General features: G+C 43.5%; 1 protein-coding gene and 1 pseudogene across 1 annotated transcript in view; both read right to left on the reverse strand.

Annotated features, from left to right (window-relative positions):
- Window positions 1-6,662, reverse strand: part of LOC144685780 (uncharacterized) — a 34,748-nt gene extending 28,086 nt beyond the window's left edge. Inside the window, exon 1 of the mRNA XM_078550651.1 lies at window positions 6,533-6,662. Coding sequence (XP_078406777.1) covers window positions 6,533-6,589 — 57 coding nt within the window. The 5' untranslated portion in view covers window positions 6,590-6,662. The remainder of the gene's footprint in view (window positions 1-6,532) is intronic.
- A 15,582-nt stretch (window positions 6,663-22,244) lies between these two features.
- LOC144685257 (small ribosomal subunit protein uS14 pseudogene) lies at window positions 22,245-22,579 on the reverse strand (annotated as a pseudogene).
- Window positions 22,580-23,139: the final 560 nt, after the last annotated feature.

Raw genomic sequence — 23,139 nt, forward strand, 5'->3', positions numbered from 1 at the left:
TGGCGGTGGACAATTAAACAGCTCACTAGAGGAGCAGGAGGCTCCACAAACATCCCCATCCTCAATAATGGGGGAGCCTAGCTTATCATGTGAAAGATAAGGCTGAAGCATTTTCAACAATCTTCAGCCAGAAGTGCTGAGTGGATGATCCATTTAGGCCTCCTCCGGAGGTCCCCAGCACCACCAGTCTTCACCCAATTATAATCACTCCATGTGATATCAAGAAACGGTTGAAGGCACTGGATACTGCAAGGGCTATGGGCTCTGACAATATTCCGGAAATAGTATTGAAGACTTGTGCTCCAGAACTTGCTGTGCCCCTAGCCAAGCTGTTCCAGTACAGATACAACACTGGCATCTACCTGGTAATGTGGAAAATTTCCCTTGTATGTCCTGTACACAAAATGCAAGACAAATGTCATGAAACTATTAATGTATATAATGTTAGTGGAAATTATTTTTCTTTTAAAATAGAGGTTTAGTCTGTGGGTGTGCCTTAAATGGACTAAAGCCAGCTGGTCTGGGTGCTTTGGTGTATACTAGTTTTGAGATGTAAACAGAGAGGTAGAGGTACATTTGCATTTTGTTGAATAGAGCATTCAAGAGCGGAGTGAAATCTTGCATCTAGCTAGCAGACACCAAGCAATGTGTTTATATTACTAATAAAATTGGTACTATGAAAGGGGTTTTATTGTTAGAAGAGGTGGAGTTCAAAGGGGCTGGTGATACAATGAGAATTTACATTCAAAGAAATGTGCTGGGTATAGCAGACAGCAGTTTTGTGTGTGCAGGGCAGGGGCATGTAACATCAAAGTCTGTAAGCCTACCACTGTGTCTGCAAAAGAACCAACGTGAAAGGAACCTCATTTTGAATTCGTAATGTGAAAATGCTTTGCCTGGTGTCTTCTTAAAGTCTATGGGTTGTTGTTGCCTTAGTGGAGATTAGTTTGAGAATTTGTTAAAAGTTATGATAGTAGTAATTTGTAGTCACATGTATATGTTTAACTTGAGTAAATTAAAAAATGTCTCATGTAGTTTGATATAAAAAAAACACTCGAGAACTGGTGGGTCTTATTCCTGAATTTAGAGTTACAACTCAAAACATACCGCTTGAAAATATCGGTTATAACAATTGTTTAGAGTTTCCCTCTGGCAGTTTTAAATAACAGCCTTTACCAACTGCTGTGTCATAACACAAATCCAACCTGGCCAATTACCGTCCCGTCAGTCTACTCTCGATCATCAGTAAAGTGATGGAAGGAGTCATCAATACTCCTATTACCTGCTCATGATGCTCAGTTTGGGTTCTGCCAGGGCCACTCAGCTCCTGACCTTATTAAAGCCTTGGTTCAAACATGGATAAAGAAGTTGAACTCCAGAGGTGAGGTGAGAGTGACTGCCTTTGACATCAAAGCAGCATTTGATCTAGTATTGCATCGAGGAGCCCTAGCAAAATTGGAGTAAATGGGAATCGGGGGAAATCTCTCCTCTGGTTGGAGTCATACCTAGAACAAAGGAAATTAGTTGTGGTTGTTGGAGGTCAGTCATCTCAGTTCAAGTACATCACTGCAGAAGTTCCTCAGGGTAGAGTCCTCGGCCCAACCATCTTCAGCTGCTTCATCAATTATCTTCCTTCCATAATAAGGTCAGAAGTGGGGATGTTCGCTGATGATTGCACAATGTTCAGCACTATTCATGACTCTTTAGATACTGTCCAAATGCAGCAAGACCTAGAAAATATCCAAGCTTGGGCTGACAAGCGGCAAGTAACATTTATGCCACACAAGTGCCAGGCAATGACCATTTCCAACAAGAGGAAATTTAACCATCGCCCCTTGACATTCAATGGTATTACCATCACTGAATCCCTCACTATCAACATCCTGGGGGCTACCATTGGCCAGATACTGAATTGGACTAGGCGTACAAATACTGTGGCTACAAGAGCAAGTCAGAATCTAGGAACCCTGCGGTGAGTAACTCACCTCCTGACTCCCTAAAGCCTGTCCACCATCTACAAGGCACAAGTCAGGAGTGTGATGGAATACTCCCCGCTTGCCTGCATTAGCACAGCTACAACAATACTCAAGAAGCTTGACACCATCCAGGACAAAGCACCCCACTTGCTGTCCTACTTGGTTTGCCACCCTATCCACAACATTCGCTGCCTCCACTACCGACGAACAGTACCATCTACAAGATGCACTGTAGGAACTCACCCAGGCTCCTTAGACAGCACCTTCCAAATCCATGATCGCTACCATCTAGAAGGGCAAGGGCAGCAAATAGATGGGAACGCCACCACCTGGAAGCTCCCCTCCACGCCATCCTGACTTGGAAATATATCGCTGTTCCTTCACTGTCGCTGGATCAAAATCCTAGAACTCCCTCTCTAACAGCACTGTGGGTATACCTACACCACATGGGCTGCAGCAGCTGAAGAAGGAAGCTCACACCACTTTCTCTAGGGCAGTTAGGGACGGGCAATAAATGTTGGCTGGCCTAGCCAGCAACACCTACATCCCATGAATGAATAAATAAAAACACAGTGCTGGTCAATTTAATGGTCCCTTACCTTTTAAGGAGAGAACCCTGTGATCAATCACTGCATTAATAAGATATTTAACTTTTCAAAAAGCACCTAATTATGAAAGTTGAAGTTGGTAGAGCTTTTAAACTTACCTGTGAAAAGATTCCAGACTCCACAGCAGACTTCCCGAAATGACTTATCTGGAGTCATCACCTTAGGAATTCACCCTTGATGAAAATAGCAACCTAAGAGAAAACTATTTGAAGCAGGCATTTAAATAGCAAACCCAATGTCACTTTACATGTGTGTTGGTCCCACCATGTTTCTTGGCCCAGGGAAAATGGTGGGCGGCAGGAATGAGCTGGTAATTTTAAATTTGCACACCACCTGTTTAGTCCTCCCAACACAGATTTGCTCAACATCAGGAGGGGGAAATCTGACCACATACCTATATTTTTAAAGCCCAGGATCCCACATGCCTTTTCAACCACTTTCTACGCCTGCACTGTGACCTGCAACGTTCAACATGTACCCACAGGTCTATCTGCTCCTGCACCCGCTTTAGAATTGCAACCTTCATTTTATATTGCCTTTCCTTGTTCTTCCACCCAAAATGTATCATTTCCCAGTTGTCTGCATTAAGTTTCATCTGCCACATGTCCGCCCATTCCATTGACCTGTCTATATCCTCCTGAAGTCTATCACTGTCCTCCTCACAGTTCACAATGCTTCCAAGTTTTGAGATATCAGCAAATTCTGAAATTGTGCTCAGTACAGCCAAGTCTAGGTCATTAATATAGATACGAGAAGCAGTGATCCTAGTACCAACCCCAAGGAAACCCTACTGGGCACCTACTGCCATTCCCAAAAACAGTAGCTCACCATTACTCTGTTTCTTGTCACTCAGCCAACTTCATTTTCATGATACCACTGTCCCATTTGTTCCATATCCTTCAACTTTGCTGGCAAGCCTGTTATGTGGTGCTTTATAATACCCCTTTTAAAAGTCCCAGTGCACCACATTACTTTCATCAACCCCCTCTACTACCTCATTAAGAAACTCAACCAAGTTTAAAAAAACACGATTTGCCTTCAGTAAATCAATGCTGGCTTTTCTTAACTAATCCAGGTGGCAGGGGAATGATTGACTTAGCAGTGAAGAACTGTGATATTATTTAAATCAATTGCTACTAAAACTCCATGCTGCACAATAGGTTCTGTACTTGAAACATGTAGGCATGGAGTGAAGCTGCCAATTTAAATCGGCAAAACTGGAGTAAGAATACGGTGTTATTTGGGATGCAACTTCCCAATTAGCACCACCCCTCAACAGAAAATTTGGCCCTCATTACCCTCATAGTTTAACACGGTATTTGCTATCTGATGCATTGCTGCCAAGATTTCCTTGTGACTTTACTGTCTAATACATTTATTAAGCAGTTAAAGCCATTAAGCATCCAGAAAGTATCCTGAATGATATTCAGGCTTAGAGGGTTCTCCCGATGCCTTCCCCGGCCATATTGTCAGCCCTCCCACCTCCAAGCCCAACCCCAATGGGCCAGGATAATTCAATCCAATGTTTCAAAGTCACGGTGTCATGTAAAATTATCCCACCACATTCAAAGATAAGGAGGATTATATGATAAAACCAGTAGCTGGACTAAACTAAAGAAGGTTGTCTGCTTAACCTCCAGGAATCTCATGACTTTACCTAAACATCCACAGGTTTGAAACCTAGGATCACTTAAAACAGTAAAACAGTAGTCTCAAAACCCAAACATGATCTAGAAGGCAAGAGGGTAAAAAATTCCAAATAACAATAACACCAACATGCACACTTTGCAGCAGTGTCACTGAATATCTGGATGATATTTACCCTCCTTCACTGAAGGGAGAGGGGTCGTGCAGGGGATGGGGAGCAGGGACGAGGGGTGTTATAGCTAATTTCCAGCTAACTTACTACAGAATGGCAACTGACCATTTGATTTTCTGGCTATCAGGCTTACCACACCATGCAGTGTTTTATCTCAATAAACCACAAGGCAAGTCTCTTTTGGTGCGGAAATTGCTTCACTTCCATTTCTTACAAAGATAGATGCAAAACACTGAAGAGGAATTCACAGAAATGAAATAATATCCTACCACTCTTGTCATTGCACACGGATAGAGTTAAAAATCTGAGCTGACAAACGATGAAGCCATTCTCTAGAATTTATTGACAAGGTACTGGTTGGAGTTGGAAAATGCGTCTGTGGCATTAATGGAGGGAGGTGAAGTGGCATGCTATCTTCCATGGAAATGTGTTGGAGTAGAGGTCAAATAAATACCATAAGGTGAATCACTTTGGAATGGGTTTTCATGATTTGGTTATTGCAGAGACGAACCTTGTGCTGTGAGAGTGCTAATATCTTATTGGTTGTTTACTTGTTATACACATGTCTGATGCTACATTTGGGATTTATTTACACTGATAAGCAAAACTGATTCAGCCACTAAGGTCAGGAGTTTACCTTCCCCCAGGAGGCAGGCGGGAAGGCAAGAGGGCCAGTAAAATTGTGGGGAGCCACTTTGGATCAGCTCCCCGATATGGCATCGCCAGTGAGGTATTTTACCAGAGGTGGGAACTGGTGGGGGAGAGAGAAGTTGGACCCTCAACTTCTCTCTCCCCCCCCGCCCCCCCCACCTTAAACCAGCTTATATTTCACCCCTCTCCTAACTATGCTTCAGTTCTGCCGAAGGGCCGTGAAGGCTCGAAACGTTAACTGATTTCTTCTCCACCGATGCTGCCAGACCTGCTGAGTTTTTCCAGGTAATTCTGTTTTTGTTTTGGATTTCCAGCATCCGCAGTGGCTTTTAGCTTTTTGTTTTTATCACTGTACACCAGGATTTCATCCAAGACTGCCCTGGAAAATTACATATGGAATGGCTGGTCTAATTTTTAGTAGTATTATGTGACTTGTATCACATGGGAACTGACCGTAAATCCTAAATCAAATTGCAATGGAAAAAAAAGCCGCATGCACACACTTAAGGTGAAGGCTGGGCTTGTGTCTAAGCCCTTTTTGTTAGTGAAATTAAATTACTGAGATCGGACGTTGTAAAGAAATGGGAAACTCATTTGGATTCTTTCTTCAGCTGCAGTCACGATCAGGGTAAGACACTGAAGGGCCAACTGTTGTAGAATGTAACACCCAGCTTGTCCTGTACAATGCTTACAAAGCTCTTAAAGGGGAAGTCCATTTTCCCAACAGCTGTTTAGGCGAGACAAGAATACAGAGGTCAACAAACTCATGGATTTTTTTGCGTTCTCAGATCTAGAAAAGTGCCCTAATTGCATTCTATTTTTAAAAAAGAAAAAAAGAGACAGATATTGTCCAGATAACCCAAATTGTCTGGTAAGGTACAGTAAGCCTCAAGAATGCATAAAACCACAGAGGTGAAATCTAAATCAACTCCGTCTCCGGAACCCGCTGGGAGCCTCAAATTAACACCCGGCCAGTTTTTTTTTAATTTTGCTGGCTTGGATACTTAAAATACGTTAACACCTGTGATTTAACTAAATAGAAAGACCGGAAGCCAGTGCATCTTTAACAACGAGGAGCTTCACTGGCTTTTGGTGCAATGGTGCTCCCGATTCATGCGCCAACTTCCCAGCCCTTTGCAGGAAAGTATTAACTGGTGCTTGTTCCAAGTCGGATGTTACATCCTTCTAAGGAACACAGGATTGCAGAACACATTGTAAGATTGAACACAGTTTGTGTTGAGAACTGCCGGAGGTTATTGCGTGCACTTGCACCGTTTCATGTTGGACTCGGGCGCGTTGAAGAAGGTTACAACTCTAAATGAAGCCCCAGGTTGGTTTGAGCCGGTGAAGATTCCGATCCAGTTTGGATCACTCTCCGGACACATTGATGTCCTGTCCTCATCTCAATTACAGTCCAACCCAGTCGCAACACCAACCATTAATGCCACGAATTTGTATTTCAAAAATATGGAACTTACCTTTCCAAACTTCTGCTGTTGGGTGTGCAATATTCCTTCTTTGATGGGACTTTCCATAGTGAATGTCCTGTTTCAAGTCTGTTCAGCAGTCACTGTATCTGTTTGCCGAACAATTGCGTCTTCACTTCCTCCAGCTTCACTTCCTTTTTTCTGGGTAAGGACATTTCACATGCCTCACTATCTTACCCTTGGTAAAACTCAACTTGATGCCAGTCTGAAACTACAGAATTCGGAACCAAACTTCAATGTATGGGATGGAGAAAAAAGGCAAACAATCTCACTTTAGAGTGCAGGTGTACGCAGATCATCGAATCGCAAAATGGTTCCAGAACAGGAGACCATTCGACCCATCCAGTCAGTGCCAGCTCACTGAAAGAGCAACTCCCCTGTCCTTTCCCCATAACCCTGTACATTTAGAAAAATCTTTGGTTGCCTACCATCCCTGAAACCAAAATTGTAAATCTTTTCTGCACCCTCTCTAAAGCCTGCACCATCCTTCCCAAAGTGCATTTCTCAAATTGGACACAATACTCCAGCTAAGGCTGAGCCAGTGTTTTATAAAGGTTTATCATAACTACCTTGCTTTTGTACTCCAGGTCTCTATTTATAAAGCCCAGGATCCCATGTGCTTTTTTTAACCATTTTCTCAACCTGCTCTGCCACCTTTAACAATTTGTGCATATATACTCCCAGATCTCTCACACCTCCTTTAACATTACATCCTCTAATATATATTGCCTCTCCTTTATCTTCCTACCAAATGTGTCACATCACATTTCTCTCCATTAAATTTCATCAGCCAAGTATCCGCCCATTCCACCAGCCTGTCTCTGTCCTCTTGAAGTCTATCACTATCCTCCTCACAGTTCAAAATATTTCCAAGTTTTGTGCCAGCTGCAAATTTTGAAATTATACCCTTTACATCCAAGTCTAGGTCATTAATATATATCAAGAAAAGCAGAGGTCCTGGTACTGACTACTGGGAAACACTGCTGTATACCTTAATGCAGTCTGAAAAATGACCATATACTACTGCAATCTGTTTCCATGTCATTCATCCAAGTTGTTATCCATACTACCACTGTCTCTGTAACCATATCCTCCCACTTTGCTGGCAAGCCTATTATGTGGCACTTTATATAATGCCTTTTGGGATCTCATGTTCACCACATCAACCACATTACGCTTAGTTTTTGTTTATTCATTCATAGGATGTGAGCTTCACTGGCTGTGCCAGCATTTATTGCCCATCCCTAATTGCCCTTGAGAAGGTGGTGGTGAGCTGTCGTCTTGAACTACTGTAGTCCATGTGGTGTAGCTACACTCACAGTGCTGTTAGGGAGGGAGTTCCAGGATTTTGACCCAGCAACAGTAAAGGAATGGCGATATATTTCAAAGTCAGGATGCTGAGTGAATTGGAGGGGAACTTTCAGGTGGCTGTGTTCCAATGTGTCTGCCTCCCTTGTCCTTCTAGATGGTGGGTGTCATGGGTTTGGAAGGTGCTGTCTAAGGAGCCTGGAAGAGTTCCTGCAGTGCATCTTGAAGATGGTATACACTGCTGCTATTATGCATTGGTGGTGGAGGGAGTGAATGTTTGTGGATGGGGTGCCAATCAAGCGGGCTGCTTTATCCTGGACGGTGTCAAGCTTCTTAAGTGTTGTTGGAGCTGCACTCAAACATGGCAAGTGGGGAGTATTCCATCAAACTCCTGATTTGTGCCTTGTAGATGGTGGACAGGCTTTGGGGAGTCAGGAGGTGAGTTACTCGTCACAAGATTCCTAGTCTCTGACCTGCTCTTGTAGCCACAGTATTTATATGGCTAGTCAAGTTCAGTTTCTGGTCAATGGTAATACCCAGGATGTTGATAGTGAGGGATTCAGCGATGGTAATGCCATTGAATGTCAAGGGGCGATGGTTAGATGCCCTCTTGATGGAGATGGTCATTGCCTGGCACTTGTGTTACTTGCCACTTGTCAGCCCAAGCCTGGATATTGTCCAGGCCTTGCTGCATTTGGACATGAACTGCTTCAGTATCTGAGGAGTCGTGAATGGTGCTGAACATTGTGCAATCATCAGCGAACATCTCCACTTCTGACCTTAGGATAGAAGGAAGGTCATTGATGAAGCAGCTGAAGATAGTTGAGCCTAGGACTCTACCCTGAGGAGCTCCTGCAGTGATGTTGTGGAACTGAGATTATTCACCTCCAACAACCACAGCCATCTTCTTTTGTTCTAGGTATGACTCCAACTAGCAAAGAGTATTCCCCCTGATTTCCATTGACTCCAGTTTTGCTAGGGCTCCTTGATGCCACACTCGGTCAAATGCTGCTTTGGTGTCAAGGGCAGTCACTTTCACCTCACCTCTGTGTTCAACTTTTTTGTCCATGTTTGAACCAAGGATGTCATGAGGTCAGGAGCTGAGTGATCCTGGCGGAACCCAAACTGAGCATCAGTGAGCAGGTTATTGCTAAGGAGGTGATACTTAACAGCACAGTTGATGATCCCTTCCATCACTTTACTGATGATCGAGAGTAGACTGATGGGGCGGTAATTGGCCAGGTTGGATTTTTCCTGCTTTTTGTGTACAGGACAGACCTGGGCAATTTTCCACATTACCAGGTAGATGCCAGTGTTGCAGCTGTACTGGAACAGCTTGGCTAAGGGCACAGCAAGTTCTGGAGCACAAGTCTTCAGTGCTATTGCTGGAATAATGTCAGGGCCCATATTCTTTGCAGTATCCAGTGCCTTCAGCTGTTTTTTTCTGGAGTGAATCGAATTGGCTGAAGACTGCCATCTGTGATACTCGGAACCTCCAGAGGAGGCCCAAATGGATCCTCCGCTTGGCACTTCTTGCTGAAGATTGTTGCAAATGTTTCAGCCTTATCTTTTGATGTGCTGGGCTCCCCCATCATTGAGGATGGGGATATTTGTGGAGCCTCCTCCTCCAGTGAGTTGTTTAATTATTCACCACCATTCATGACTGGATGTGGCATGACTGCAGAGCTTAGATCCGATCTGTTGGTTGTGGGATTGCTTAACTCTGTCTACCACATGTTGCTTACACTGTTTGGCATGCACGTAGTCCTGAGTTGTTGACACCTCATTTTTAGGTGTGCCTGGTGTTTATCCTGGCACGCTCTCCAGCACTCTTCATTGAACTAGGGTCAACTGTCTGGCTTCGTGGTAATGGCAGACTGGGGGATATGCCCGGCCATGTGGTTGCAGATTATGGTTGAGTACGGTTCTGCTGCTGCTGATGGCCCACAGCGCATCATGGATGCCCAGTTTTGAGTTGGTAGATCTGTTCAAAATTTATCCCTTTTAGCACAGTGGTAATGCCGTACAACACAATGGAAGATATCCTCAATGTGAAGACGGGACTTTGTTTCCACATGGACTGTGCGGTGGTCTCTCCTACCAATACTGTCAAGGACAGATTGGTGGGGATGAGATCAAGTTTGTCTTTCCCTCTTGTTGGTTCCCTCACCACCTGCTGCAGATCGAGCCTAGCAGCTATGTCCTTTAGAACTCAGCCAGGTTGGTCAGTAGTGGTGCCACCGAGACACTCTTGGTGATGGACATTGAAGTCCCCCACCTAGTGTACATTCTGCACCCTTGCCATCCTCAGTGCTTCCTCCAAGTGGTGGTCAACATGGAGGAGTACTGACTCATCAATTGAGGGGCTATGGGTGGTATGTGGTAATCAGCAGGAGGTTTCCTTGCCCAAGTTTTACCTGATGCCATGAGACTTCATGGCTCTGGAGTCAATGTTGAGGACTCCCAGGACAACTCCCTTCCAACTGTATACCACTGTGCTGCCATCTCTGCTTGGTCCGCTCTGCCGGTGGGACAGGGCAGTTGGCGTCTGGGACATTATCTGTAAGATACAATTCCGTGAGTATGACTATGTCAGGCTGTTGCTTGACTAGTCTGTGAGACAGCTCTCCCAATTTTGCTACAAGCCGCCAGATGTTAGTAAGGAGGACTATCTAAGAACCTATAGAAGACTTTTGGATTTCCTTTTGTTAGCTGCCAGTCTTTTCTCATACTCTTTCTTTACTTTTCTTATTTCCTTTTTCACTGCCCCTCTGACCTTTCTATGGTCAGCTTGGTTCTCATTTGTAATATCAGTCTCTCATACACCCCCTTTTTCTGCTTAATTTTACTCTTTATCTCTTCTGCCACCCAGGGAGCTCCAGCTTTGGCTGCCCTACCTTTCTCCTTTGTCAGAATGTGCCTTGACAGCAACCAAACCATTTCCTATTTAAAGGCATTGTTTTGTAACAGTTTTGCCGGCGAATCTTTCATTACAGTTTATCCTGGACAGTTCTATTCTCACTCACTGAAATTGGCCTCTTCCCCCTAAATACTTTTACTTTAGATTGCTCTTTGTGTTTTTCCAAAGCTAATCTAAACCTTATGAAACTATGCTCACTGTCCTGTAAATATACCCCTACTGACACTTGATCCACCTAATTCCACAGGACCAGATCCAGCAATGCCTCCTTCCTCATTGGGCCAGAAATATACTGAACAAGAAAATTCTCCTGAACACACTTCAGAAATTCTTCTCCCTCTCTGTTCTTCACTCTATTGTTATTCCAGCTTATACTGGGATATTTAAAGTCCTCCATTATCACCACTCTACATTTCTTACATCTCTTTTTACTTTCCGAGAAAATTTGCTCTTCCATATCTTGCCCACTGCTTACTTGTTTGGCCTTTAGAATTAACCCAGTAGCGTAATGACATCTCTATTGTTTCTTAACACTATCCAAATATATTCTGGCCACAGGACATCTCTCCCCAGCCCTATAATGTTATTTTGAATTAATACTACAATTCCTCTCTTTTTTTCCTTCCCTATCTTACCTGAATACCTTGGACTGAATTTTACTGGGGGGCATATTGCTCGCCTCCATCACCCCCAACCCCCCTCACTCCCCTGACAGAAATGTCAGATACCAGCCGGCCCACGTTAAACAAGGCAATAATAACACTTCTGATTGGCCGGCAGTTCTAGCAGTCCCAGCAGCGCCAGGGCTCAGTAGTGGGCATTGCCGGAACTGCAAGCAAGTCCACGGGTGAAGAGGGCATGGCCACCAGAGAGAGGTAAGTCTGGGGTTTTGGATAGGAAAGGATTGGTGAGCCTGTGGGGGTTGTGGTGGGGAGCTTGGGTTTTGGAGGATGGGTGGGGAGGAACAAAGGGGGGGGCATCATCTTTGGGGGTACCCCCGATGCGCACTGGGGCACCCCCCAAAGAACGTATCATCCCTGCCTGCCTGTCCACTCCTGCCTGACAGCCCACGCCAACCGTATTATGGAGTGGGCAGTGTAATACTTGGGTCAATTAGTTTGGTAATGAGCTCAATTGACCCATAATGATTTATTTAAAAATGGTAGGCAGGCTGCAGATTTCGGTGCCTACCCACCCACTGTATTACCGGGGACAGCTCGGGGGTGGGCGGGAAGGTGGTGGACATGCCACCACATATATTTTAAATGCTCCCCCCACCCTTGCCAAAAACAAGCCCAGCAGAGAAGCCATAAGATCAAGCCCCTTGTGCCAGGATTATTTAGTACCCAGTCCTACCCCTTTTGAACCAGGTCTTTATTAGTACCACATCATCACCTTCTCTCCAATAAACAACACTTTTAATTTTCTCACAGGTTTAGCCACAGTCACAGGCTTTGCACGTCCTTTCACAGGGAGATCGCAATATCAAATGATGGCCTGCCCAGTGCTCCATGATTTTGCGCTCTTTGTAGTCTAACTTCACTCTGATTGGTCGGCGCGTCCATATGACAAGGTTCGGCTAATCCAGGTGCAGAATTTCAGTTGATCGTGGCATCGTTCCATGGGATTTGCTATTGCGCCAGCGGGAATGGTTGATGACATTGACATTAGCAGAATTTCGTGTCATGCAGGTTTGAAAACATTTAGAAAATATAATTTTTATAATTCCCCTTACAGCTTGTTAATCAGCAGTGTTTCAGATATTAATTCCTGGAGACTACAGGCCAATCTTTGGGGGCTGGCAACCTTTGGCAGAACATGATAGTTCCTCATCACTGGGATGATCTGCATGAACCTTTTCTGCATCCTCTTCAATGCCTTCCTAAAGTGAGGTACTCAGAACTGGATGCAATACTCCAGTTCAGGCCAAACCCGTGTTTTATACAGGTTTAACATAACTTCCTTGCTTTTGTACTCTATGCCCCTATTGATAAAGCCCAGATCCCGTATGGTTTATTAACCGTGCTCTCAATCTGTCCTGCCACCTTCAATGACTTATGCACATATACACTGAGGCCGCTCTGCTCCTGCACTGTCTTTAGAATTGTACCCTTTATTTTCTGTTATCTCTCCACGTTCTTCCTATCAAAATGAATCACTTCACACTTCTCTGCATTAATTTTTACCTGCCACTCATCAGCCCATTCCACCAACCTGTCTTATCTCCTTTTGAAGTTCTACACTATCCTCCTCAAGGTTCACAATACTTCCAAGTTTCATATCATCCACAAATTTTGAATTTGTGCTCTGTACACCAAGGTCTAGGTCATTTATATATCAGGAAGGGAAGGGGTCCTAACACCAATCCCTGGTGAACTCTACTGTAAACCTTCCTCTATTCTGACAAACAACTGTTCTCCACTACTCTCTGTGTCCTGTCACCCAGCCAATTTTGTATCCATGGGCAACATTTTCCCCCCATTGGTGGGGGGGCAGTGTGGGAGTGGGCGCAGGTGGGTGGGCCTCCGATTGACGCCCCTAATTGGGGGCGCGCCGCCATTTTATGTGGGCGGGCCAATTAAAGTTAATAAACCATACAGGATCCGGGCTTTATCAATAGGGGCATAGAGTACAAAAGCAAGGAAGTTATTTTAAACCTGTATAAAACACTGGTTTGGCCTGAACTGGAGTATAGCATCCTGTCCTGAGTACCTCACTTTAGGAAGGATGTGAAGGCGTGCGTGCAAAAGAGCGCACAGTTCTCCCTGAGGCAAAGTGCTGCCTCAGGGAGATCGGCTCCGATTCAGAAGTTGAAATAAAGGTAATAAAAAAGTTTCCCTGCCAAGTCCCCTCATGTGACACTGTCACATGAGTTGGGACATGTCCATAACTTTTATTTAAACATTTGATAAAAATTTAAAATCCCTCATGAGACCTCATCCCGCCCATGGATGAGGTTTCATGCTTTTTCTGAGGCCCACCTTGGCTCCTGGCCTGCCTGCCAACCTTAAGGTTGGACAGGCAGGTCCGTTAATCATGTTAATTAGTCTTTTAATGGCCTTAATAGGCCGTTGACAGTTTGGCGGGTGCACAGCTGAATTGGCTGCATGCCCCCCTGAACTGAAAATCTAAATGACGCAGGGTGATGTTGGGACGCACACCCGACGTATCCCCGCGTCATTTTACGCGTCGGCGAGCGGGCCCTGCCCCCGCTCACTGATCGGAAGATGCTGCCCCATGTTGCTACTGTCCCTTTTATTCCATGAACTCTAACTTGGCTCACAAGTTTGTTGTGTGGCATTTTATCAGGAAGTTTGGAAGTAGGCATCAGTAGTTGTTGTAATGGCAATTATAACAGTGGACATACTGTATATCAGGGCCACAAAGTTATTTTATGGTATCTGGAAACATGCAGCCCATCCCAAGAAAATTTAGATTTTTGACACTATCTAGCATAAGTTCATCATAGCAAGCAACTCAAGGCAGGCAATAGTCCCTGTTTTACACTCTACATTTTATTTTCAATTGATAAAGAAGTGCAAAATGATCCGTCCATTTGCTTGGTATGTTTTTCAGCATTTTGAAGTATACTTTTCCTTTTATATACTGTATACTATAGCTAGTGCTGATTAAGAGCCTATGACACAATTAAAACATGCAGAATATGTCACCTTGAAGGCTCAATCTTATTGTCCTAGGAAATAGCTGAGCTAAAGCAAACTGGGAAGGGCCGCCAACTCACTAGCCAGCCAGCAATCGATCCCCAACAGTCAGTCAGTGAAACCATAACAAGTAGCCAGTCATTGCATAGTTGGCCACCAGGACAGAGTTGTAGAACATAGAGGTTAGACAAGGTTTTTGGAGCTGGAGAGACCCTCCCGCCTCTCCTTCCGCCTTCCTAAGTTGACACTACATCCTCTCCTTCATTCAAACACTCTGTCCCTCCTACCACTTTCTGGGCACTTATTGATTTCTTCTCTCCTCTCCTTCCCAAACTCCCCAGCCATTCCCCACACCTCCCCAATGCTGGTGTTGGGATAATGATTACATCATTTTAACAATAAATTTGAAAAGTTTGCGACAGTAAGATGTCTGAAAACTAAATACTGTGAATGTATTATGCTTTCAAAACTTTCATCTAAAGGTTAAATACAGAGTAGTACACAAAGTCAGTCTTTCTTGACAGCTGTTCCTTCTCAGTTCCAGTATCATCCTTGTAAATTTTTATTTGCACTTTCTCCAATGCTTCAAAATCCTTTTTGTAATGTTGAGACCAAAACTGCATAGCATAGAAAGTGTTGAAAAGTGACATGCAGTAAATAGTAGCATTGCTGCAAATGTTAATGATGTGCAGAGTGCAATTTTCCTTCTCTTCAGTGAAGGTTTGTTGTCTCTTGCGCAAAGCATTATTGCTGCACCATTGAGGCAGTGTGTTTGTTGAGATGTTATCGGCAGACCCTTCTGGTGCTGTGAATATTTTTGGTTTGGAAGCAATGTAGAATTTTTCTGCCTTCTGCCCCAACACTAATTCCTGTTACAGAACCTAGGCTATGTCTGTACAGAATGCAGGAAGAATCAGAGACTTTGGCTTTGATAATGAAACCAATAGGTAAGGGTACAGTAGCATAGTGGTTATGTTACTGGGCAAGTACTCCAGCAGTCTGGACCAATGCTTCAGAGACATGAGTTCACATTCCACCATGGAAGGCAGGGAATTTAAATTCAAGTCATTAAACAAATCTGAAATAAAAAGCTGGTCTCATTAATGGTGACCATGAAACTACAAAACTGTTAGTGAAAACCTATTTGGTTCACTAATCTTCAATAGGGAAGGAAATCTACTCTCCTTAACCAGTCTGGCCTACATGTGACTCCAGACCCAATGTGGTTGACTCTTAACTGTCCCCCAAAATGGACCAGCAAGCCAGATGAACCACCCAGCACTGACCTGGGCACCAGAATTGACAAAGGCACACCCAGCTCAGTCAATTCTGTAAAGGCCTTCTCACTAGCATGGGAGACTTTTGCCAAAGTTAATTAATGTTAATTAATCAAGCAACAATAAAAAACAAAGTGCTGGAAATACTTAGCAGGTCTGGCAGCATTTGCAGAGAGAGAAACAGAGTTACTGTTTCAAGTTGAATATGACTCTTCTTCAGAACAGAGAAACAAATGAGTTGCCAACCTGGTGAAGGTATAACACAGGACTAAATGCATGCTAAACAGAAGAAGCAGCATACTATAAATGGAGCTAAGTGATCCCCCAACCAAAGGGTCTGTGACTGTAACAGGCAAGGCTGAAGTGTTTGCAACCACCTTCGCCCAGGTGTGCCAAGTGAATGATTCATCTTGGCCTCCTTCTGATTTCGACACCATTATAGATCCAGTCTTTAGACAATGCAGTTCACTCTGTGATATCAAGAAAAAGCTGAGTGTGCAGTGAAAACTCCTTGAGAGCAGGGAGCTGCCTCAGGGAGCTGAACAATTTTAAAATCAAAATTAAAGATTTTTAAAATCTGAAAAAATGTCTCGACATGGGACTCAGTCACAATAACATCAACAGAATAAAAATTCTGCCCAATAATTTACATTTAGTTTTTATTTAATTGTGGAATCCTCATTCCACCCGTGGATGTGGTTTACTAAAAAATCAAAAGGCCGCCTGGCCGATACGTCCACCTGCCAACTGTAAGGTTGGACGGGCAGTGAAAAATAGGATTAAATTAATTGATTAAGGGTCTTAATAGGCCTCTTAATTGTTGGCAGGTGAGCTGCTGACTCTCATGTGCGCCCGCTGACCGAAATATTGCGTGAGTGCGCGATGACATTGGGACGCTCGCCCAACGTCATCGCGCACTATTTTACGCCTGGTTGGATAAAATCCTGCCTTAAGCCTGACACTTCCCAATTTGGAGAAAAGTCAAGGAAGCCAAAAAGCGGCTCATGATGTGCATAGTCGTGAGCGACAATTTGCTGTTGGAGAAGCAGTATATGTAATGAATTTCGGTGGAGGACCAAAGTGGTTATCTTGTAAAGTAAGGTCTGTGACCGGACCATTGTCCTACCACGTGGAAGTGGAGGGTCTGACCGTAAGCATGTGGATCATTTAAGAAGAAGGGAGATACCCCCAAAAAAATGATGTTCCGCCTGTAACTATTGCTGAACCTGTGGTTCCTGTTGAAGTTGCTCAACCAAGGATACACATACCCAATGTCTCTGTCGGAGTGGAGGACTCTTCTAAATTTAACTGAATTTCACCATTATTCAGGTATCTGAAGGTATGTTCCCCAAATACAGTAGTGGAAGCTCCTGTGTCCACTTCCATTCTATCAGGTCTACCATTCACTTTCACAGTTACATATATTGGTTCTGTCTTTCCAATCTTCAAATTAAACAACAAATAAATATCTGAATTTGATGCTTCAGGCTCTTCTACATTGTAGATCTCACTGGGTTTTTTCTTTTGTTTAAAAGACTCTTTCCTTGCACTGTCTCATTATGTATCCATTTCTATGACAATAAAAACATTCTATTTTTTAAAACTGCTAATCTTCAAAAGACTACTTGTTTCCACCTCTATTGAAATTACTCCTTATTTTAACTATTAAGTCATTTTTTTCCCCATTTTCCTGCTTCTTGGCAGAGTCTTGCAGTTTCACACCCTTTTTGGCTGGGGCTTCCCACCCGATGTGGAGGACGATGCCATTTTGCGTGCCCTGTATGGCTTTTGAATCTCTTGTTGCGCTTCCCATGGCCAGTGCCACCTTTAGAATCTTCTTGAAATCCAAATTTGCTTCAGACAATAATCTCTTCTGAATCGTGTCCTCATTTACACCGCATACTAAACGATCTCTAAGCATGTCATTTAAGGATGTACCAAACTCACAATGTTCCGTTAACTACTTCAAACTTGCCACATAGCATGCAACTGCCTCCCCCGGTGCTTTATTTCTCGAGTTAGACTTGAACCTTTGCATCATGACTGAGGGCTTTAGTTGATAACGACCCTTTACGAGGTCCACCAATTCATCAAAATTTTTTGAATCTGGGGCACTGGAAATCAAACTTCAAATCAAGCCGTAGGTTTTATTCACACATGTACTTAAGAGGATTGCCCGCCTCTTCTCTTCCTCTGTAATCTCGTACACTTGGAAAAAGAACGTGAGACGTTCAATGTGATGAGACCAATTGTCCGTTGCTGGATCGAAAGGATCAATTCTTCTGAATTGTGGTATTCTGAGAGGGAAGCTGGTGGAGGAATCAATAACCAGGGGGCATAGATTTAAGATAAGGGGCAGGAGGTTTAGAGGGGATGTGAGGAAGAATTTTTTCACCCAGGGGGTGGTGGGAATCTGGAACTCACTGCCTGAAAGGATGGTAGAGACAGAAACCCTCATAACATTTAATTTGGATGTACACTTGCAATGCCATGGCATACAAGGCTATGGGCCTAGTGCTGGAAAATGGGATTAGAATAGTTAGGTACTTGTTTGACCGGCACAGACTTGATGGGCTGAAGGGCCTTTTTCTGTGCTGTAGACCTCTATGACTATGACTCTATGACACTGAACTGCCTGTGCCAGATGAGGTACCTGATGCTAATGCGGTTCCAGTGAATATGGTTCCTGTCAAAGATTTGGAAGCCGTGAAGCTGCAAACTTCCACACAGATCAGGAAACCACTTGAAAGACTGAACTTGTCCTGACCTGTGTAAATATTGTAATGTCATGAGATAAATATCCTTGTAAATACAAAATGTACAGAAAAGTTAAAGGGGGAGGAATGTAGTAATTATAGTTCTGATAAACGTAGCACTGTGGCTTTTAAAGAATATACCTGTGTTGTAAGATCACATGATCTGTGTAAACCAACGAGTTAGCAGTACAGGGAACCTCTTGGAGAGAGTTCTTCTTTAGCTATAGAGTTAGATGCACATATGTAGTTGCTGCTGATGTCTTGTAAATAAAATTCAATGTTTCCACCAAGAAAAGTTGCCTGGAAAATCAACTCTATAACAGACCATAAGGTGACCAAATTTGTGAGCCAAAGAGGATGGCAAGAGGTTACAGCACACATTAATGCCACCAACATTGCTGGAATACCTGGCCACAGAGCTGGAAGAAATTCAGTTACTTCACCAGGAGAAGATAAGCTTTCCATGTCACATTTTATATGTGCTTCATACTACTATAATCTGTGATCTCCAAACCATGAATTTCTCCACATCTTCCTGTAAATTCTCATTACAAATGTACAAAATTGACAGGCAGAAAAACACCAGCTGACCCATCAAGCCTGCCCCAACCCAATGAACACTTACCACCAAGTGTCTTCACTGGCACTCCCCTATTCTTCACAAGTAAGGCCAGAACAACATCGACCAGCAGTGGAACAGTGACCTGCAGAAATCCCAAGATGGAGCCTTACAAAGGTCAAGAGCCACAGTAATCGCAGTACTTAGCTGCCAGCCATCTACTCAGCTCCCACCAGAGGAATAGGCAAGTGGAGCTATTCTCCAGTTACGGGAGGGAATAACACTGATACTACTTTGGGACACACTTCTGTGTTTGGTTTTTTTTTGCTACAGTACATGCAATATGCAGTTTCATTTTGAAGTTTGAGATTAAGGTAAGCTGTTGGGGACTGAATAAGGTAGTTCTCATCATGTTGTGGGCTATGGCTTGATTCCAGGGCATGTCACAGCTAGTGGGAGGAGAGGAACTGGAAGATCTGGTGTGGTGGTGTTTAGGAGAATGTTTCCTCAAACAAAGGCCAATGAAATCTTTGAAAATGGGAGGACAAGTTGAAAAGGCTATAATAAAGCATATGACATCTTTCGATTTATTAATAGAGGCTTAATTGTACAAAAGCAAGGAAGTTAAGCTAAACCTTTATGAATCACTGATTAGGCCTTAGCTGAAGGAATGTGTTTTGGGCACCACACTTTAGAAAGAATATCAAAACATTAGAGGGTGTACAGAAGAGATTTACTTGAATGGTACCAGGTATGAGGGGCTTCAATAATTATTTATTTATTCACTCACGGGAAGTGGGCAATTGTTCCCCATCCCTAATTGCCCTTGGAAAGGTGACGATGAGCTGCCTTCTTGAACCGCTGTAGTCCAAGTGGTGTAGGTACACCCACTAAGGTTGCCAACCCTCTAGGAATGGCCTGGAGTCTCAGGAATTGAAGATCAATCTCCAGGACAATGCTGTGTGCAACCCTGGAGAAAAATCACCTGGATATCAAAAAATATTTTTCTTCTTATCATTTTCTCTGAACATTTCTCTTTACCAGATATAAAAATATTGAAAATGGGAAAAAAGGCTGTTTAGCTAACAGTCAAGCATCATCCAATTGGGTATGAGTCTTTTTGCTTTCCAATTGGTGTAGAAAGGCAGTGCATTACAAGATGGATGTGTTGGCCAACTAATGGCTGGAGTGTGTTATGATACAGCAGTTGGTAAAGGCTGAGATGTTTAAATCCCAGAGGGAAGCTTGAACAACTGTCATAGCCTATATTTTCAATTGGTATGTTTGAGATGCAGCTCTGAATTCAGGAATAAAACCACCAAGCCTCAAGAGGTTTTTTATGTAAAACTAAATTAAACATTCATTAATTTAACAACAAATTAAACACATACACATGTCTACAAATTACTACCATAATAACATTTAAACAAATCCCCAAATTAATCACTTCCAGTAAATCTTCACCAAAGCAACAATAACCCATAGACTTTAACCAGGCACCAGGCAAAGCACATTTGATCTTACAAATTCAAAATGAGGTTCCTTTCAATTTGGTTCCTTTTCAAACACAGTTGTAGGCTTACATGCTGGTTAAACCTTAAATGCCTCTGACTTACACACACAAACTCCTTTCTGTTTATACCTAGCTTCCCCTTTGAATGTAAATTTTCCATTGTATCACTAGGTTTTTTGATTCTGCCTCTCCTAACAATAATCCTTTCACCACCAATTTTATTAGTAATATAAGTACATTGCTTGGCATCTCCCAGCTAGGTGCAAGATTTTATTCATTCTTTTGAATGGTTTATTCAACAAATGCAAATTTATACTTTACCTTCTACTTCTTATGTTGATCTAATTAACATCTCAAACTACTATACATCAAAGCACTCAGACTAGCTGTCTTTAATCCAATTAAGACACACACACATAGACACAGACCCTACAACAAGTCCAATTTAAAAACATTATAGGCATTAATATCTCTTCATGACAAATGTGGGGACAAGTCATGTGATGAAACCTCCAGGAATACATGTAGTCACAGTTGGCAACTCTAACATCCAGATTGCTGTTAAGAAGGGAGTTCCAGCATTTTGATCCAGTGACAGTGAAGGAACGGTGATATATTTCCAAGTCAGGATGGTGTGTGGCTTAGAGGGGAGCTTCCAGGTGGTGATGTTCCCATGTATCTGTCATCCTTGTCCTTCTAGGTGTTAGAGGCTGTAGGTTTGGAAAGTGCTGCCAAAGGAGCCTTGGTGAGTTGCTACAGTGCATCTTGTAGATGGTAAACACTGTTGCCACTGTGCGTTGATGGTGGAGGGACTGAATATTTAATGTGGTGATGGGGAGCCAGTCAAGCGGGCTGCTTTATCCTGGATGGTGTCAAGCTTGGCGAGTGTTGTTGGAGCTACACTCATCCAGGCAAGTGGGGAGTATTCCATTACAGTCCTGACTTGTGCCTTGCAGATGTTGGACAAGATTTGGAGAGTTAGGAGGTGAGTTACTTGCTGCTGGATTCCTAGTCTCAGACCTGCTGTCGTAGCCACAGCATTTATATGGCTAGTCCAGTTCCGTTTCTGGTCAATGGTAATCCCCAGGATATTGATAGTGGGGAATTAAGTGATGGTAATAGCATTGAATGTAAAGTGGAGATGGTTAGATTCTCCCTTGTTGGAGATGGTCATTGCCTGGCACTTGTGTGACATGAATGTTACTTGCCACATACCAGCCTGTTGTCCCGGTCTTGCAGTATATGGACATGGATTGCTTCAGTATCTGAGAAGTTGCAAATGATGCTGAACATTGTGCAATCATCAGCGAACATCCTCACTTCTAACCTTGTGATGGAGAGGTCATTGATGAAGCAGCTGAAGATGGCTGGGCCTAGGACACTACCCTGAGGAACTTTTGCAGTGATGTTCGGGACTGAGATGTTTGACCTCCAACAACCACAACCTTTTCTTCCTTTGTTAGGTATGATTACGCCCAATAGAGAGTTTTCCCCTGATTCCCATTGGCTTTAGTTTTGCTAGAGCTCCTTGATGCCACACTCAGTCAATTGCTGTCAGGCGCAGTCACTTTCACCTCACCTCTGGAGTTCAGCTCCTTTGCCCATGTTTGAACCAGGGCTATTTTGAGAATAGGAACTGTGGCCCTGGCAAAACCCAAACTGAGCATCAGTGAGTAGGTTATTGCTGACCAGGTGCTGCTTGATAGCATTGTTTTTTTTTTCAAAGGACAATTTGATTTTATTTACAAAAATGGAGCATCACAAGTTTGCTTCTTCCAGGTGAAGACAGTAGAAAGTTGTTCAACACATGCTGCGTTTCCATTTCACACTACATTGGAATGCATTCTTTTTCCTTTTGTAATTTAGTCCAGCTTGACGAAGCCAATATCTTTAGCGTATTGTCTGAAGCACTGGCGGCACATGTTGAGGCCATATTTCCGGATCAGGCCATGTCGGTTCGCACAGACTCGGCATGAGCGGGAGCCCTGGCTGAATTTCCTAGGGTGGGACCAGTAAAACTGTTGATGACCCATGGCGGCCAGACACAGATTGTTGATGACCTCTTCCATCACTAGACTGATGAGGCAGTAATTGGCTGGGTTGGATTTGTCTTGCTTTTTGTGGACAGGGCATACCTGAGCAATTCTCCCCATCGCCGGGTAGATGCTACTGCTGTAGCTGTACTGGAAGTGCTTGGCTAGGGCTGCAGCTAGTTCTGGAGCACAAGTCTTCAGCACTATTGCCAGAATGTTGTCAGGACCTGTAGCCTTTGCAGTATCCAGTGCTTTCAGCCTTTTCTTGATATCACGTGGAGTGAATCAAATTGGCTGAAGACTGGCATCTGTGATGCTGGCGACCTCAGGAGGAGCCCGAGATGAATCATCCACCCGGCTCTTCTGGATGAAGATGGTTGCAAATGCTTCAGCCTTGTCTTTTGCACTGAAGTGTTCGGCTCCCCCATCATTGAGGATGGGGATATTTGTGGAGCTTCCTCCTCTGGTTAGTTGTTTAATTATTCACCGCCATTCACAACTGGATGTAGCACGGTTCAATACTGATCCATTGGTTGTGGGGTCTCTAGCTCTATCTATCACTTGCTGCTT

This window comes from Cetorhinus maximus, chromosome 10 (genome assembly GCF_964194155.1).
Source record: "Cetorhinus maximus chromosome 10, sCetMax3.hap1.1, whole genome shotgun sequence".
Lineage (NCBI taxonomy): Eukaryota > Metazoa > Chordata > Chondrichthyes > Lamniformes > Cetorhinidae > Cetorhinus > Cetorhinus maximus.